Genomic DNA, 20,251 nt, shown 5'->3' on the forward strand with positions numbered 1-20,251 from the left:
CCTATTTCTATGATTTGTAAAGGATATTTAAGGTGTGTTTAACTTATGGTCATGTTCCGGAATGTTTGTTACAGTTCAAATTGGCATACTTTCGCAGTTTGTCAAGTTTAGTCCTTGTAGGCGAATTAACTTGTTTTTGCCATACCAAAGCCTTCAAAACTTATTTCTAAGTTATGTAAAGGTTATTTAAGGTATGTTAAGTATATGTTGATGTTCCGGAGTATTTGTCTCATTTAAACTGAGTACGTTTACGCACCAGTTTGCGTATAATTCTCCAGAAAGCGATATAAAGTTTGAAATTGAACAAGAATTGATATGTGCAAAAGATACACCTATTTATACAAGATCCCAAGTTTGAAATACAATATTTCATCGGCTTGGTATTCGTTTGATGGTCGCGGTGACACAGGTGTCACAATTCTACACCTTTCTATCTTTTAAATCTTAATTTTTAACCGTGAAATCACTAGATTTGAGGTGTTCTAGGATGATGTCATTATGGTGTTCTTGAGAACTTCATGTTTTGGCCTCAATCCACCGAGAACAACTTAGATCTAACCGATTTCCACATAAACAAACAAAGATCTTCCATAGATCTAAACATATTCATGGTGAAAAGGATTGAAAGATGGTTTTCCCAACTTTCTTTCAACTCTTTTACACTCAATGCACTCAAAACCGATAGAATCGGAGCTTGTTCTAACCATCTACTCCTTTTTGTTGATGTGTTGGTTCAAGATCTGGATTCTATCCATGAGACTACCGCTTTCAGGTTAAAGATGGAACACCGTCTCGAACAGTTAACTATCGTTCTGATCAGGCTAACCTTACTCTCTAGCGCTCCCTTCAATCCATCAATCGCTGTGAGTATACTCGATCCCTTTTTGCTTTATGCACTTTTGGGTGTTACATACGTTACTTATTCTAAATCACATCGAATACACTACGTAATACTTTAATCGCTAACTGTTATCGCATGTTATACGTGACTTAATGAATGCTTGTTTGTTATGTTTACACATGGAATGTTGTCTACCTGCCTTAGCAACGATAGTACTATAGTTTGGATTCAGCACCTGTTCACTCAGGGGTTGTTAAGGACAATTAGTTACAAGGCTCACAGTGGTGAGTGTGTATCGCAAACTGCCTTGGGCAGTCAATCCGCAGTCATTGGTATCGATAGGTTCATGTCGATAACTAACATGCCTCATTTCACACTGTGTACGTGTTGGTTATGCGTAATCGATTTCGAACTCCATTATATCTATTAAACTTGTATGCTCACCTATACACTATGTGTATTGACTTTTACTTTAACATATGTGATAGGTGCTTAGGATGCTTATTTGCTTTCTTTGCTGTGAAATTGAGGCTAGGAAAGACCTAGGTCAACAATAAACAATTGTCTGTAATAAAAGTCTGAGTTGTCGGAACAGAACGATTTGACTAGATCTTTTTTTGTAATAATTGTATTATCATTTATGACATAGTATGGGACTTGTTGCTTTAAATATTTGGTAAATATAGTTGTTATGGAAATTTCTGGACAATCTGTTTCGCTCAGTGTCGCGCCCCGATGATTCCGCCATCGGTTGGGGTGTGACAATAGTGCTATTTTCTGCTCTTCGTTCCAATGCACCATTTTCGACTTTTTGGTGTGGGTTTGGTTGAAGAAGAATTGAAAAATGTTAACATTGTGTTGGGTAATGGTTGAAGAAGAATGGGAAAATATGTAATTTTGGGTGATTATTTATAGGTAAAAAATAGTTTTTTTTAAATTTGATTTACCATACCATAACCGCCATCCCCAGTGGCTACCCCCAAACGGCTATATCGAACCAACCAATCAAAGCCAGCCATGTCACACTCCCCCCCCCCAATTAGGGTACGGTACTCATTGCATTAGACCATGGGATGTGAAGGGCCTTTGGTTGGGGGCATTGTCCCCCAACCGATGGCGGAATCATCGGGGCGCGGCACTGAGCGAAACAGATTGTCCAGAAGTTTCCATAACAACTATTCATATAATCCAGTTAAAGATACGTCCCATACCGTATCCCGAATAAACAAACATATTATTACAGATAACATCCAAACAAGTAATTCTGTTCCGACAACTCAGATTCAAATATAAATACAGCAATTGTTTATCTGCTTCTAGACCCCTATTCTATTGACTTTCTGGCTGTATTGTCAGAGGACAAGATCTACAGACAACTATGCCCCAGACGCTTGTTCTTGGCAGACAACCATTTGTTGGGGGCTTCTAGAAACTTATTCTAGCCTCACTTTCCTAGCACATAAGCATCCTAATTACCTGTCACATATGTTAAAATAAAGTCAATACATATAATGTAAAGGTGAGCATACAAGTTTGTTAATAGCATATAGAGTTCGAATAGTTTACGCATAACCAGCACGTACACAGAGGAAAACGAAGCATGTTAATTATCGACATGGACCTATCAATACCAATGACTGCGGGTTGACCGTCCGAGACGGTTCGCAATACATGATTACCACCGTAATCCATGCAAGTAATTGTCCTTAACAACCCCCGTGTGAACGAGTGCTGAGTCCAAACTATAGTACTACGTCGTTAAGGCAGGTAGACAGCATTCCACGTGTAAACACAATCAACAAGCATTCATTAAGTCACGTAATACATGCATATTGGTTAGCGTTCAAATAGTTTGAGTGGTGTGATTGATTGTGTTTTGATATAAGCAACGTATGTAACACCCAAAAGTGCTAAGAGCAAAAAGGGATCGAGTATACTCACAGTGATTGATTATGGATTGAAGGGAGCGCTGAGAGTAGGATTAGCCTGAATAGTTCGATAGCATAACAATGAGTAACGTGGAAATGCAAACAAGTTTGAATGGATCGAATAGGCTGGTCGATCGAACGGCAGGTTCGATCGAACGGGCTGTTCGATCGGCTGGTATGTCCGTTGAACAGTCCTGTTCGATCGGCCGGTAGGCTCGATCGGCTGGACCATTCGAGTGGATTGTTTCTTCCTCTGGTGTGTTTGTGTATGAGGATTTGAACTTTTGAAGTTTTCGTTGTAGTATATGAGAACACTAAAGTGTTCTTACCTTTCAGGTCGATCGATCGAACGGTCCGTTCGATCGGCCGGCTTAACCGATTGGCTAGGAACCTCAGAAATAGTTCTCAACAGGATGTCGCTCGATCGAACAGCCTATTCGATCGGCTGGCATTCCCTACTACGAACGAGTTGTAAAATTGGTCAAGTGTTGAAGCATAGTATCTCATGATCCGAGGAGTAATGTTTACCAATCGAGTAGCATATTCGATCAAACATCACCTCGTCAATAGCATACTTCGTAAAGTTTGAAAAGTGTGGGACCTAGTGTTAGCCGATCGGCTGGCCCGGTCGATCGGTTGGTATGTTCGTTCGGCTGGGCTGTTCGAACAGCCTAGCCGTTCGGCCAGCAATCCTGACCTGGTTGACCTTTCGTCTAACACTTGGCTGTTTTGGTTGTTTTGATATGATTTTGAGGCATTTTGACAGCGAGTTAAACCATAGAACATGGGTTCTTACTTGTTTCTCCGGTTCGGACAGGAATCACCCAAGTCCGGTCGGTGAACTGTTCGGAACGGTAGTTTGGTGTTTAACCCGAAATCGGTGAACCTCGTAGATAGAATCCGAATCTTGAACCTCCTAACTGTTAGAGTGATTAGTTAGTCGGTTCGAGCTCCGTTTCCATCGGTTTTAAGGTTTGAGTGTAAAAGAGTTGGAAGGAAGTTGAAGATCCTCCATGAAAATGTTAAGATTCTTGCAAATCTTAGGTTGTTTATGTGGAAATCGGTCAGGTCTAAGCTATTCACGGTTGAATGAGGCCAAAGCATGATGTTCCTCAAGAACACCATGATGACATCACCCAAGAACACTTAGATCTTGGTGATTTCGCGGTTAGAAATCAAGTTTTGAAAGATAGAAAGGTGTAGAATCATGTAGTGATAAAAAAACGTACAAGAATTAGAGTGAAAACTTACCGGAGTTGGGAGAAATTTGAGAAAAGGTGAAGAAGAAGGCTGGTTCGGTCAGAGCTTTCTAAAAATAGTAAGGGTGACAATGACAGGGCTATTTATGGGCTCCAAAAGAGGAAAGTGTCAGCCGATCGGCCAGGAGCTCCGATCGAATGGGCTGCTCGATCGGCCAGGAAGATGCTAGCCGATCGGCTGGCCTGTTCGATCAGGATGCCTCCTGTTCGATCCGCGACCCCTCTTTGAGTATTTCGCGACGATTTTCGATGTTTCGGTTTCGATGGACGATGATACAAATACGATAGAGTTCCTAGTCAAATTACTTTCAGTCCTAACTACTATATCTAACATACAATCTTGTATAAGCCATGTTTCGATGTCGGTTTCGATTGAGTTCGATTGCCTTTCGCGTTTCGATTCGATTTTCAATTGATTCGCTTGAATACCACACCAAAAATAAAATAAACACGCACAAGTAACACATAAGGCACACACACATATAACCATATCAAAATTCGCACAATTCGAGTCTCGAGTTTGATTGATGAATCGATTAACTTGATTGTTGATTGATTAACTTTATCGCATTGTTACTTCCTACTATTCACAGTCGTAAATCGGTCGCATTGATTAAACATTCGATTACTTCGATTCTTCCTGATTACAGCACTTACTCCGCAGAATACAACTAAAACATAAAATAGACTCTCTACAGTCAAAGTTGACTTGGACCTTGACTTTGACTTTGACATTCGAAAACACGGGGTGTTACAGCCTCCCCTTGTTTAGGGAATTTCGTCCCGAAATTAGGCTCGAAGCTGCACATCACCGTGAGTCGTTTTACCAATTTGACACTTCAGATCTATTTAAACAACTGCGGGTACTTGTCCTTCAGGTCGCTTTCGAGTTCCCAAGTGAACTCCGCGCCTCGTTTGCCTTCCCATCGGACCTTCACGATAGGGATGCGTGAGCGCCTGAATTGCTTGGTTTGGCGATCCATGATTTCGACAGGCTTTTCCACGAAGTGTAAAGTTTCGTTGACCTGAAGATCGTCGAGTGGTACGATTAGATCATGATCAGCAAGGCATTTTCGGAGGTTAGAGACGTGGAAAGTCGGGTGGACGTTACTGAGTTCCTCCGGTAGTTCGAGTCTGTAGGCGACTTTTCCGATCCTTTCCAGAATCTTAAAAGGTCCAACATATCGAGGCGCTAGTTTCCCTTTCTTGCCGAATCTGACTACACCCTTCCAAGGGGATACCTTCAGGAGTACGTAGTCGCCAATGTCAAATTTAAGGGGCTTGCGTCTTTTATCGGTGTAACTTTTCTGTCTACTCCGAGCTTTCACCAAGTTGTCTCGAATTTGGTGGATTTTGTCAGTCGTTTCTTGTAGAATCTCGGGAGGTGACGGGTGGTCCATAGGACAAACCTTAATCATGTTAAAAGACGAATTAATCCTTCACTTAATCGCGTAATTATCTTGAATTAGATGACTACGGTTGCTAATGTTTCAGGTGCAGTTCAGGAGCTTAAAGTGGATAAAACGCAGCTTTGGACGGTTTGGAGTTGAACGGGTCGCGCGTGGAACAGAAGTGGAAACAAGGCATAACAATCAGCTTGTCACCGTAAATTACGGTCCCACCGTAATTTACGGTGGACCTGATTGTTGCCATTTTCTTGCCGTAAAACAGAAGAGTCTCACCGTAACACCATGATGTCCACCGTAAATTACGGTGATACCGTAATTTACGGTGGAAGCTGCGAAAAGTTGTAACTCCCATCATTAAAATCAGTTTTATGGTGTCTTTTGGATTATTCTTATCATTGATCCGTGGAAGAACAGTTTAGGGGCGATTTTGGGTGAATTTGCTTGGCTTGGAACAATTTCTAACATTCGGTTTGTGATTTCGATTTGTATGAACATTGAACTCTTTGTTATGATGATTCACCAAGCCATGTGTGGCTAAAACTCTCGGTGATCATCCTAGGTGAAGGTTTCTCTTGAACTTTTGTGTGTTTTTTTCTGAATTTCTAGAATGATAACTTGCGTTTCTTGAATATCATAGTGTATGCATAATTGTTTGTAGCTTGTTAATCGATAGTGCAATTTCTAGTCTTAATCGTACGTTCTTGGTGTCATTGGCAATCGAGATATCACGGGAAGGGATAGGGTTGGTTATTGATTAATTGATCATCGGGAAACAACCTCGCATTTAGATATCCGGGTACTTTGTTCCCTTTTATCACTTCAATTATGTATGTACGAGTTATGTCTATGTAACTCTTTCTAGTTGAAATTTCACACAATTGCTAAAAGAAACTGAATCCTAAGATGGTCATTGTTCTCCTAATCTGTTAAACAACCAACTTCGATCCGAAATTAGTTATTAATTTAGTTTTCTAAAACAACAATCCAAATCATCGAACTTTATTTTCTGCAAATTAGATTAATTGTAGTTAATTCGCAAAGCTATAAAAGCAACACACTTTCCACATACTCCCTGAGTTCAATACCCTTTTACCACTATCTATAGTTGTTTTTGGGATTAAATTTGCGTGTACCACGACAAGCACGTCAACCGGTTAGTTGCGAGTGACCGATCTCGTGCCACACAATAGGCGATCGACATCCCCTTCCATACAAAGCCTCGAAGGGTGCCATTTGGATGCTGGCATGATAGCTGTTATTATACGAGAATTCGACTAATGGCAGGTGTTTGTTCCAACTACCACCAAAATCTATGACACACGCCCGGAGCATGTCTTCAAGAGTACGGATCGTTCTTTCAGTCTGTCCGTCGGTTTGAGGATGGAATGCAGTACTCAGATTAAGCGACGTACCAAGGGCCGCTTGGAACGTTTCCCACAATCGCGAAGTGAACCGAGCGTCACGATCTGAAATGATGTCACGAGGCATACCATGATTACAAATGATCTCGTCGGTGTAGATCTAGGCTAGTCGTTCCACCTTATAGTCTTCTCGTATCGGCAAAAAGTGGGCTGATTTCGTTAGACGATCGACTATGACCCAAATACTGTCGTGACCTGATGGCGTGGGCGGGAGTTACATTATGAAATCCATAGCTATACTCTCCCACTTCCATATAGGTATCGGCGGTTGTTCGAGTAAGCCAGAAGGTCTTTGATGTTCAGCCTTGACTCTTGCACAGGTTAGGCAACTTCCAACGTAAAGAGCGATATCCCGTTTCATACCCGGCCACCAGTATATATAATGAAGGTCCTGGTACATCTTATCTGCACCGGGATGAATAGAATACCGGGATTTGTGGGCTTCATTCATGATGATCTTTCGCAAATCGGTCCGCTTAGGGATCCAAATTCGGTCCAGATAATAGAATATCCCATCGGATTTGCTTACTAACTGAGCTCCATCGTGATAGATCCTCTCTTTCTTCAATGTACGCTCGTTAAAGCAAGCATGTTGAGCTTCGCGGATGAGGGTTTCGAGATTATGCTGGGCTTGGACGTTTCGGATACTGAGCACATAACTCTTTCTGCTGAGCGCATCGGCAACTACATTTGCCTTGCCTGGGTGATAACGAATCCCATAGTCGTAATCGTTGAGAAGTTCTACCCATCGGCATTGACGCATATTAAGTTCCCTTTGATTAAAGATGTGTTGTAAACTCTTGTGATCAGTGTAGATTGTACACCTAGTGCCATACAGGTAGTGTCGCCAAATCTTCAATGCAAAGACAACCGCGCCTAGCTCGAGGTCATGGGTTGCGTAGTTCTTCTCGTGGATCTTGAGCTGACGAGATGCGTAAGCTATAACCTTGTCTCGCTGCATGAGGACACAGCCGAGACCAAGGTTAGAAGCATCACAGTAGACAATGAAGTTATCGCTTCCGTCGGGCAGCGTAAGAATCGGAGCGTTGCACAGCATATGCTTGAGAGTTTGAAAGGCAGTCTCTTGTGCGTTTCCCCACACAAAAGGCTTGTCCTTATGGGTAAGAGTGGTAAGCGGCACAGCGATCTCGGAGAATCCTTCAATGAATCGTCGATAATAGCCCGCTAGTCCGAGAAAAGAACGAACTTCTGACGGGTTCTTAGGCGTAATCCAGCTTTTGACGGCTTCAATCTTCGCGGGATCGACATGGATACCTTGACTATTCACGATGTGACCCAGAAACTGAACCTCCTCCAACCAGAATTCGCACTTGGAGAATTTAGCATAGAGTCGGTACCCCTGGAGCAACTCGAGAACCAAACGTAGATGTTGCGCGTGTTCGGCTTTCGATTTAGAATAAATCAAGACATCGTCGATGAACACGATGACGAAACGGTCAAGATAAGGCTTACACACGCGATTCATCAGGTCCATAAAAACCGCGGGTGCGTTGGTTAGACCAAAAGGCATAACAACGAATTCGTAATGGCCATAACGGGTTCGAAAAGCGGTTTTGGGGATGTCTTCCTCTTGAATCCGCAATTGATGATAGCTTGAACGCAGATCGATCTTCGAGAACATGATGCGCCTTGTAGCTGATCAAATAAATCGTCGATTCGGGGCAAGGGGTATCGGTTCTTGATGGTTAGCTTATTCAGCTCCCGATAATCGATACACATCCGGAACGACCCATCCTTCTTTTTGACGAAAAGGACTGGCGCGCCCCAAGGAGAGGTGCTCGGGCGAATAAAGCCTTTTGCGAGTAATTCTTGGAGTTGGGTTGCGAGTTCCTGCATTTCGGATGGAGCGAGTCGATAAGGAGCTTTGGCAACAGGGTTAGCTCCAGGAATAAGGTCAATACGAAAGTCGATATCACGACTTGGTGGTAGTCCGGGGAGATCATCAGGGAACACCTGAGGAAACTCACGGACCACTGGGACGTCTCTGACTTCGGCTTTCCTTTTCTTTTCCTTCTCCGCTACTACAACGTTGGCCAAGAAGGCTCGGTATTCCTTGCGGAGATACTTGCTGGCTTGAACACACGACATGAGCTTGAGACCTTTTGATGTTGTTTCACCGTATACACACAGTAGATCACCGTTTGCAAGCGAGAATGGAATCATCTTTTCAAAGCACACAACTTCAGCATGGTTTTCGCGAAGAAAGTCCATGCCTACTATGACATCGAAGCTTCCGAGTTGCATCGGAATAAGGTCGATTGGAAAGATGTGATTGTTGAGCTCGAGAGTACAATCACGAAGTACAGAATTAACGGCAACAGTTCTTCCCGTAGCGACTTCGACTTCGAATGACGAGGACAGAGAAGAGCGCTTACGACTAAGGAGCTTCTCGAATTCAAACGACACAAAGCAGTTATCAGCTCCGGTATCAAACAAACATGATGCATAAATACCATTCATAAGGAACGTACCATTAACCACGTTGTTGTTCGCCTGAGCCTGACGGGCATTGATGTTGAAGGTTCGGGCATGGGCTGCTTGCTGCTGTTGCTGAGGCTGCTGTTGTTGCTGCTGCTGTTGCTATTGCTGGGGCTCTTGCTTAACCACCCTATTCGGGCACCTGTTTGCAAAGTGGTTAGGGTCACCACATGCAAAGCAGACTCGAGCATTGGCCGTAGGTGCTTGAGCTGCTTGTTGGCCTGAGGGGCAGGAAGTAGAGCTTGGTTGGCAGTAGCTTGAACTGGGGCTTGACGAGGACCAAATCGACAGTTCGCAGTGAAATGACCAGAAAGGTTGCAGTGAGCGCAAAAACGACAGGCTAGACCCACTGGATGGTGATACGAACATGTCGAGCAGAGTGGGTGAGGGCCTGTGTATGCACATTTCGCTGGTGGTGCATTGATCACTGGAGCTGGGCGGTGGTGCTGTTGCTGCTGAGCTGGTACAGCTTGTAGGGGAGCAGCAGTGGTTGTCACAGCACAGTTCTTGTTGCTGGAGCTGTTGTTGTTGTGCTTCTTCTTTCTCCTTGGTGACTTGGAGGATTGAGCTGATGAGTCGGTGGGTGCTGCGGTGGCTTGGTGCAGAGACTTGGTTTGCTTATCCCAAAAACCAGACTTCACTCGCTTGTCGTTGATCTCAGCGGCGAGTAGATAAGTTTCTTCGATCGTTGCTGGCTTGGCGGCGTGAACATAGTCGGCTACACAATCGGGCAAAGCTCGGATGTACTTCTTGATGGCTTGATCTGGGGTCTTGACCTGATCGGGACAAGTGATACTAAGCTGCTTGAAGCGAGCAGTGAGAGCAGCGTTGTCTCCGTCCTTCTGCTTGATTACCCAAAACTCGTCCTCCAGCTTTTGGCGTTCATGAGGAGGGCAGAATTCGTCGATCATAATTGCTTTCAACTCCTCCCATATCAGCTTGTAAGCTGCATCATTTCCGCGCTTGTTTCGTTCGGCCGTCCACCAGTCTAGAGCACGGGACTGGAAGACGCCTGTAGCATTGAGAGTGCGGAGATGTTGAGGACATCCGCTCTGGCGCAGAGTGACTTCGACTGAGTCGAACCAGTGGAACATGGCTGTAGGACCATCTTCGCCAGTGAACTCTTTGGGTCCGCATGCTTTGAACTGCTTGAAGCTAAAAGCAGTCTTGCTTGAATCCTTATGGTTCTCAGCTCGGGATTCTTCAGACGATTTGCTGACATTCTCATACACCTCACTCACGGCTTTCGCCACTTGTTTGGAGATGATAGCAGCGAGACTTCGGTCTCTCTTTTCTTGGCGAGTCAGACGGTGTCGGGATCCAGACGACGACATGGTCTGCATTAGACATCGTCACGAGACTCAACACAACGAAATCGAATCTCACCTCACACGTCTACTACTAACTAAAGCTTAGAATCACGTCGAATCACACATCACGTAGCACATAGGCACGTAATGACATATACACGTAATCATAGAGCAAAGAAGCACATAGAGCACATAAATCACGAAAGCACACAAGCACATAGCGCACAGAAACACAGAAGCACGTATAATCATACATATCACAGATGCAGTCAGAATACAGAAACCTATCATTCAAAGCTCGTGTGTCGTTCGTATAACATATCGAATAGTGCAGTATATTCGTATAGCATATCAAGCATAGCATAATCGTATAGCATATCGAGCATAGTATATTCGTATATCACAGTATAACTTCTTCTAGGTTCACAACTTCGACTAAGTTCGCAGCGATTTGTTATCGTTATGTGGTGTGTTGAGTGATTGGCGGAAGCAAAAGGCGTTAAATCAAAACCAATAGTACCTCAAAACAATAACAAGTAAACATAAACCATATAAACACATAAAATCAACTAACAGTCAGGGTAGGCAATAGCGGCTCAAAAATCAAAACAAATAAAATCGAGAGATGGATTGTCTGCGGCTACTAGACATCGACTACCCAAAGCGATTCGACTATTCACAACGAACTTGTCGTCACTTTCAACGTTTGGGCTCGTGTCCTTGCCTCGATTCTTGGGCATTGAACACGTATTCCCTAGGTCATACTTCGTGAGTTCAGGTCGTTGGAGTCCATCGAGGCCTTGGTGAGATAAATAAAATCTAGAACAAACCGCCAAGGTTAGGGTTTCACCCCTTGGCTTAGCAATTTCTTCCTGGTTTTAAGAAAATCTAAGGAGAATTTTTATCAAAATGGGGATTTCACTCCTGATTTGGTATATTTCTCCACGTATGTTATTGAAAACATCAGGATAAGCATGAGTAAATGGATAAAATCATCATAATTCAGTCGATTTAGTCGGGAGTTCGCGGTCTTCACACCTATTCCTGACTGAATCGCCCGACTTTATTTAAAAGTTCGAGTGCAGTGACAGTGTAGAATAAGCGAGTCCTGCTACCTCTCGCTTGGTCTGTTGGTTCCTAACTATAGTCTAGGTCTCTAAGACAGCGACCCGGACTAGGTCGTGTCTAACCTAATTCTCTATAGTTATGGCTCTGATACCAATCTGTCACACCCCAACCGATGGCGGAATCATCGGGGCGCGGCACTGAGCGAAACAGATTGTCCAGAAGTTTCCATAACAACTATTCATATAATCCAGTTAAAGATACGTCCCATACCGTATCCCGAATAAACAAACATATTATTACAGATAACATCCAAACAAGTAATTCTGTTCCGACAACTCATATTCAAATATAAATACAACAATTGTTTACCTGCTTCTAGACCCCTATTCTGTTGACTTTCTAGCTGTATTGCCAGAGGACAAGATCTACAGACAACTATGCCCCAGACGCTTGTTCTTGGCAGACAACCATTTGTTGGGGGCTTCTAGAAACTTATTCTAGCCTCGCTTTCCTAGCACATAAGCATCCTAATTACCTGTCACATACGTTAAAATAAAGTCAATACATATAATGTAAAGGTGAGCATACAAGTTTGTTAATAGCATATAGAGTTCGAATAGTTTATGCATAACCAGCACGTACACAGAGGAAAACGAAGCATGTTAATTATCGACATGGACCTATCGATACCAATGACTGCGGGTTGACCGTCCGAGACGGTTCGCAATACATGATTACCACCGTAATCCATGCAAGTAATTGTCCTTAACAACCCCCGTGTGAACGGGTGCTGAGTCCAAACTATAGTACTACATCGTGAAGGCAGGTAGACAGCATTCCACGTGTAAACACAATCAACAAGCATTCATTAAGTCACGTAATACATGCATATTGGTTAGCGTTCAAATAGTTTGAGTAGTGTGATTAATTGTGTTTTGATATAAGCAACGTATGTAACACCCAAAAGTGCTAAGAGCAAAACGGATCGAGTATACTCACACTGATTGATTATGGATTGAAGGGAGCGCTGAGAGTAGGATTAGCCTGAATAGTTCGATAGCATAACAATGAGTAACGTGGAAATGCAAACAAGTGTGAATGGATCGAATAAGCTGGTCGATCGAACGGCAGGTTCGATCGAACGGGCTGTTCGATCGGCTGGTATGTCCGTTAAACAGTCCTGTTCGATCGGCCGGTAGGCTCGATCGGCTGGACCATTCGAGTGGATTGTTTCTTCCTCTGGTGTGTTTGTGTATGAGGATTTGAACTTTTGAAGTTTTCGTTGTAGTATATGAGAACACTAAAGTGTTCTTACCTTTCAGGTCGATCGATCGAACGGTCCGTTCGATCGGCCGGCTTAACCGATCGGCTAGGAACCTCAGAAGTAGTTCTCAACAGGATGTCGCTCGATCGAACAGCCTATTCGATCGGCTGGCATTCCCTACTACGAACGAGTTGTAAAATTGGTCAAGTGTTGAAGAATAGTATCTCATGATCCGAGGAGTAATGTTTACCAATCGAGTAGCATATTCGATCGAACATCACCTCGTCAATAGCATACTTCGTAAAGTTTGAAAAGTGTGGGACCTAGTGTTAGCCGATCGGTTGGCCCGGTCGATCGGCTGGTATGTTCGTTCGGCTGGGCTGTTCGAACAGCCTAGCCGTTCGGCCAGCAATCCTGACCTGGTCGGCCTTTCGTCTAACACTTGGCTGTTTTGGTTGTTTTGATATGATTTTGAGGCATTTTGACAGCAAGTTAAACCATAGAACATGGGTTCTTACTTGTTTCTCCGGTTCGGACAGGAATCACCCAAGTCCGGTCGGTGAACTGTTCAGAACGGTAGTTTGGTGTTTAACCCGAAATCGGTGAACCTCGTAGATAGAATCCGAATCTTGAACCTCCTAACTGTTAGAGTGATTAGTTAGTCGGTTCGAGCTCCGTTTCCATCGGTTTTAAGGTTTGAGTGTAAAAGAGTTGGAAGGAAGTTGAAGATCCTCCATGAAAATGTTAAGATTCTTGCAAATCTTAGGTTGTTTATGTGGAAATCGGTCAGGTCTAAGCTATTCACGGTTGAATGAGGCCAAAGCATGATGTTCCTCAAGAACACCATGATGACATCACCCAAGAACACTTAGATCTTGGTGATTTCGCGGTTAGAAATCAAGTTTTGAAAGATAGAAAGGTGTAGAATCATGTAGTGATCAAAAACATACAAGAATTAGAGTGAAAACTTACCGGAGTTGGGAGAAATCTGAGAAAAGGTGAAGAAGAAGGCTGGTTCGGTCGGAGCTTTCCAAAAATAGTAAGGGTGACAATGACAGGGCTATTTATAGGCTCCAAAAGAGGAAAGTGTCAACCGATCGGCCAGGAGCTCCGATCGGATGGGCTGCTCGATCGGCCAGGAAGATGCCAGCCGATCGGCTGGCCTGTTCGATCAGGATGCCTCATGTTCGATCCGCGACCCCTCTTTGAGTATTTCGCGACGATTTTCGATGTTTCGGTTTTGACGGACTATGATACGAATACGATAGAGTTCCTAGTCAAATTACTTTCAGTCCTAACTACTATATCTAACATACAATCTTGTATAAGCCATGTTTCGATGTCGGTTTTGATTGAGTTCGATTGCCTTTCGAGTTTCGATTCGATTTTCGATTGATTCGCTTGAATACCACACCAAACATAAAATAAACACGCACAAGTAACACATAAGGCACACACACACGTATAACCATATCAAAACTCGCACAATTCGAGTCTCGAGTTTGATTGATGAATCGATTAACTTGATTGTTGATTGATTAACTTTATCGCATTGTTACTTCCTACTATTCACAGTCGTAAATCGGTCGCATTGATTAAACATTCGATTACTTCGATTCTTCCTGATTACAGCACTTACTCCACAGAATACAACTAAAACATAAAATAGACTATCTACAGTCAAAGAAAGTCAAAGTTGACTTGGACTTTGACTTTGACTTTGACATTCGAAAACACGGGGTGTTACAGGCATTACTTGACACATGGCAGATGTGGGCTCCACCAGTCCAGACCCAAAAAAGTAGGGTGTGGGAGCGGCGTGACCAGACTGGCGTGGGGTGCCATGTGGTTTTTTTTAGGTTGGCAATTATATAAAAAATACAACTTATAATAATTTAAAAAAAGGTTACATAGAGGACAATAATAAAATATAAAAAAAACAAATACTTAATAAATCCTAGAAAAAAAAAACCCTACTTATTAAATTCTACAAAAAAGAATTACAAGGTATGGTAAATATTAAAGTAGGGAACTCACTTAAAATATGCATTCCCATCGTGCTTGTACTCGATCTTCGTGATCTCCACTCGATCGCCGTGGGTCAAGTTGCCCTCAGGGACACGGTCGAAGCAAACTTTAAACCGATCCAACTTCGGTTTGAGCTCACTCCATTTCTGTTGACACGCGTTTAAGTTGTGACGCGTGTTCTCGACGTGTTGTTGGTATTGTTGAAACGCTCGCCCCCACTACGCGGTTTCACCGCATTGTAGGGTATGTTGTGCGTCAACAATCGATGTCATTAGCGCTATTTCCTCCTCTATGCACCATTTTCGACTTTTTGGTGTGGGTTTGTTGAAGAAGAATTGAAAAATGTTAAAATTGTGTTGGGTAATGGTTGAAGAAGAATGGGAAAATATGTAATTTTGGGTGACTATTTATAGGTAAAAAGTATTTTTTTTTTTTTTTTTAAATTTGATTGACCATACCATAACCGCCACCCCTAATGGCTACCCCCAAACGGCTATATCGAACCAGCCAATCAAAGTCAGCCATGTCACCCCCCCCCCCGGCCCACGCCATCGAGGAAACGCTAGCCCGGTGTGGTCTAGCTAGCGTTAAAGGCCCACCGCACGCCCCACACCCCACAGTTTTATAAGTTTGTGACACCTGAAACAATTATTGGAATAGTCAACCACTAAGACATTCACATTCAGTCCCTTATATACATTCCTATAATTACACTAAAATCATTATTTTTTTTAATTAAATAATATTTTTATACCTCTCTCTCCTTTACTCATAAAACTTTCAAAAAATTAATAAAAATGAACAGTAATTCTCAAAATTTACTATGAACTATAACATATTCTATCTCCTCCACTTAAACTACTTAGAACCATTTTTATATAAGGAATTCACTAACACATATAAAAGGAATTGAATATAAATGCTGCTGTAACACCCACTATTGAACTTTGAGCCTATGTTTGTTGCCATACATTCAGGTGGCTTTTCCGCAACCCCACCAACACCGCCAACCACCGCTCCCACCACCCACATCATTGTCAAGCACCACCAACACTCATCACACCAAGCACAACCACCCACCAATAACACTGCCAACCACTAGCGCCATTGCCAACAACCACTCGCCAGCCACCAGATACATTTCATTCAACATAGTTCAGATGGTTAAAATAATTATTTTGCGCATTTATTCAAAGTGTTCGCCAAACAACACTTAGTGTGGCCCAGCACTTACTGGTTTAGAGCCTCTTAGCCGGTCACACCTCTTACTCATTTAATATGTACTGGGTTCAGAGGTTGCCAAACAACCCCTTAATATTGATAATACATCAGCAGCAACGTGACTAGCAACTCAAAAAATGCCAACACCGTCCTCTTAGAATTAAAACAACAGGAACAATGTCACAAATATTAAATTATTAAACTTTGATTTAGTATTAATATGTAATTGCTATGTCCTGTGTATGTGTCGAATAAGGTTGTCACGCCTGTGTATGTAACATAGTTATGGTGGTTATCGTGGTCATGCCGGTTGTTAATTATAACACCGATCATGTAGTATAAATAAACAAACATGTGTTAATCACATTCCTATATATCAAGTATTCTGAATCGTTTATCTTGTTTAAATCCTTTTCTGAATCAATGAAACCTGGGATCCAATCTCCGATTCGCCCTTTTCATCAACAAATAAATCCAATGGACATGTTAAAACAATAGCCCATATTAAAGATATTATGCCAATTGACCATAGAATAGAAAGCTTCAAGATGTTGGTCCATGTTGACTTTTAAGTCAATTACACATAACAAACATTATATCAGTCGTAACAATCCAGTAGTTGTTGACTTTTATACCATTCAAACACAACAAAACCCATTTGATCAGCAGTCGCACTAAGCTTCCTTAAACAAAGACACTTCCAGACACAATCTATATCCAAAATAACCTGCACTCTTAGATTCATTAGCATATCATCATTCATCAAACAAGTGGTAACAACAAATTAAAAGAAGTTGACCCCAGTTATACAATCCAAAAACAATTGCTCACCTGTTTCTGACAATAGACCCACAATATGAACCAAAATATCATTGTAGTAATTCAACATAGTAAATACTAGCCAAACGTTTGAGATCAATTGAATTCTTACACCCATATGATACACTGATATCTCTCCAATTCATAACCCTGTTTTCACCCCGCGAGATATCTTCATCCGATCACACATCCTATGGTATTTAAATGTTCTTGGCCTTCATTCAATTCAAGACTTCCATAAAGTAGCCATTTAACTATCCATCCATATATAGTAGTAATAGAATACACATATGTTGATGTAAAAGACATTATCCAAGTTAGCGATGAGACACATACCCTTTTGGGATATCTAGTTTATGCTCCTCCTGTATAAGCAGAATATTGTCCCTAATTTGTCTTAAACTTCACAAATGATGTTCCCTTATTCCTTGCAAATGATCGTGCTATTACATTTAACAACACATCACAACACGGTATAGGCCTAAATTCAGTGCTGATTCAAAAAAATTTAGGCCTAAAGCGGATAATTAAATTGGGCCCTTTGTATAAAAAATTGCTTTTGATTCCTTGCTTTAAATCACTCAGCCTTGAGCCAACCCTGCCTAAATTCATCTACAATCATAGGATTGTTGGTTTTAAGCATGGGCGTAGCATAGTGGGGGCAGCCAACCCCTCGTATAGAAATTTTAGTATATACGTTTTCAACCCCCCATTTTATAGGAACTTTTTGGTACATACATTTTCAACCCCACAATCGAAAATCTCAAGCTTCACCACTAGTTTTAAGAGCATCACCACATCCATAACCTCATCTTTGTAAGCCTTTATAAGCATATACAATAGTAAATATATAAACAAGAAACATCAGCCATAAATAACCATGTGCAGAATAACATTTAAATCAAAGATCAACGCATGTAATAACCACTCAAAACAAACAATTCTCTTGATAACTGCATAACCCTTTCAACAAAACAAACTAGCTTTACATCAAATTACCAAAATCAAGTTTCATAAACCAATCCAAACAAAACCTAACCCCAACAAACCAAACCCCCTGTAGTCTAGGCGCTAGTAAACTTGGTAACAGCCTTAGTACCCTCAGAAACAGCATGTTTGGCCAATTCACCAGGGAGTACAAGTCTCACAGCAGTCTGAATCTCCCTCGACGACAGCGTATTCTTCTTGTTGTACCTTGCAAGTTTCGACGCTTCCTGAGCAAGCTTCTCGAAAATATCATTGATGAAGGAGTTCATGATCCCCATGGCCTTGCTCGAGATCCCGATATCCGGATGAACCTGCTTCAAAACCTTGAAGATGTAGATCTTGTACGTCTCTACCGACTTCTTGTGTTTCTTCTTCTTTTTGTCGGTTGCTGATGCGGACGACTCCTTTGGTAGCTTTTTCTCAGCCTTGGGCTTCTTCTCTGCAGGTGCTTTCTCTGCCACTGGCTTCTTTCCAGCTGCGGCCTTTGGCGCCATTGCTATTAGTGAAGGTGAAAGAGGGGGGATTTGAAATTGTGTGTGAGAATGTAAAGAAGGGATGGGTGGTGTTGTAACAAGTGAATGTATATAAATAGGCTGCAGAGGATTGATGTGATTGGTTGGATATAAATGACGCGGATTATGATCTGTGACCGTTCGTAATTTTTGGAACAATCTGGACGGTTGGTTTTGTATTTTTTTAATTTTCTTAATTCTAGTATTTTGGCGGTCAAAGGTAAACCCAAAAAATCTGAATTGATCTTAAAGAAAAAAAATCATAAAATGCTAACTACTTCCAGTAAAATTACTCGCTTTTTTTTTATCACAAAACCACTCAATTTTTTAATTTTGTGAAAATGAACTTATTTGAAGTTTAATAATGACGTGAAGAGTATGTTTTGGATCTAAAGTCGTAAAAGTATGAAATAAAATTGTAAAAGTAATTTAAATATTAACGTGGTTAGGGATAAATTGAAAAAATATAATAATGTATCATACATTGCGGTATAAAGTTGTATAAGTAATTTAAATAAAAGGATATGTCAAGTTATTAAGCAGAAAAGGATGAAACGTTAAAGTTGTCAATTACTAAAGTTAAAAATGGATGTGTAACTTACTTAAAGATGAGGGTCGTAAAAGTAATTTAACTAAAAGGATGTGTCAAGTTATTAAGTAGAAAATGTTGGATGGTCAAATTTGTCAATTATCAAAAGTTATAAGTGTATGTGTAACTTACTTAAATACGAGGGTTAATTGTCTTTTATGTGAAAAGTTTAAGGGTTAGTAGTGAATATTGTCAAAAGTTTGAGAGTTACTAGTGAATGTGCCTCATGAGAAAAATTTGAAGGTTAATACTTAATAGTGAACTAGGTTATTTCAACGCGCGTTGTTGCGGTACGTTACCGTGTGCTTTGGATTAGTATCGGTTTAGTTTGTTACACTATTGGTACGATACATGCGCTCGGTATACAAATCAACCGAAAACGATAAAAACAAACACATGTTCTGACACCGATATTTTTCGAACAACATTGATTGGTTCGGATCGTCAAAGTACTGGCATCGTCACAAACTGAGTTGCATAAATAAACACTTATCGAGATTAGCAACAATAAAATGAACACAGGTACCGGTAGCGAATCGGTTTCCGTTTATCGAAAGAAAAAACAATAAAAATAAATACCAGCGTTGAAAACGCGTTTGTTCATTTGGTTTCGGCTCAATTCACATATTCATGACACTGAATAAAATATTATTTAAAAGTAAATAATTGCTTGAGAAATATAACTAAAAAAAACAAATGAACACTTTAAAATATTAGGTCACTGTTCATCAAGACTTTCAATTCATACGTATAATGTGTCACCAACATTTCTCTTTAAGAATTCATCGTATGTATAATAGGCTATGGAAATATAAAAGTATTAGGTGGATTTAAAACTTAAAAAATAAAAGATAGTATAAGTACATAGATGGTCCATGTGGTTTATTATTTTGAAAATGATCCCACTTTGTTAGAATTACACCTTTAGTCCAAAAGTTTGAAAAAAAATTGTCTATTTAGTCCCCGACCACAAATAGAATTAATTTGTGAGAGCCATCCGATGTTTTATAAACTAGTTTTTACTCTTTACCAGATTTGGCTCAGAATCGGTTCAACTGGTTGTACCGAGCAATTTAGTTGTGACTAGTCAACCTTA

At 41.3% G+C, this 20,251-nt stretch overlaps 1 protein-coding gene across 1 annotated transcript; it reads right to left on the reverse strand.

The window, feature by feature from the left end:
* Positions 1-17,962: 17,962 nt before the first annotated feature.
* On the reverse strand, positions 17,963-18,612 carry LOC110936286 (histone H2B). Its single transcript, XM_022178634.2, has one exon. It carries the CDS (start codon positions 18,546-18,548, stop codon positions 18,132-18,134), a length of 417 nt encoding a protein of 138 aa, XP_022034326.1. The 5' UTR covers positions 18,549-18,612; the 3' UTR covers positions 17,963-18,131.
* Positions 18,613-20,251: the final 1,639 nt, after the last annotated feature.

This window comes from Helianthus annuus, chromosome 8 (genome assembly GCF_002127325.2).
Source record: "Helianthus annuus cultivar XRQ/B chromosome 8, HanXRQr2.0-SUNRISE, whole genome shotgun sequence".
Taxonomy (NCBI): domain Eukaryota; kingdom Viridiplantae; phylum Streptophyta; class Magnoliopsida; order Asterales; family Asteraceae; genus Helianthus; species Helianthus annuus.

Excerpts from the sequence above, each read along its gene's own strand:
- LOC110936286 (XM_022178634.2), bottom strand. The coding sequence starts at position 18,548 with ATGGCGCCAAAGGCCGCAGCTGGAAAGAAGCCAGTGGCAGAGAAAGCA.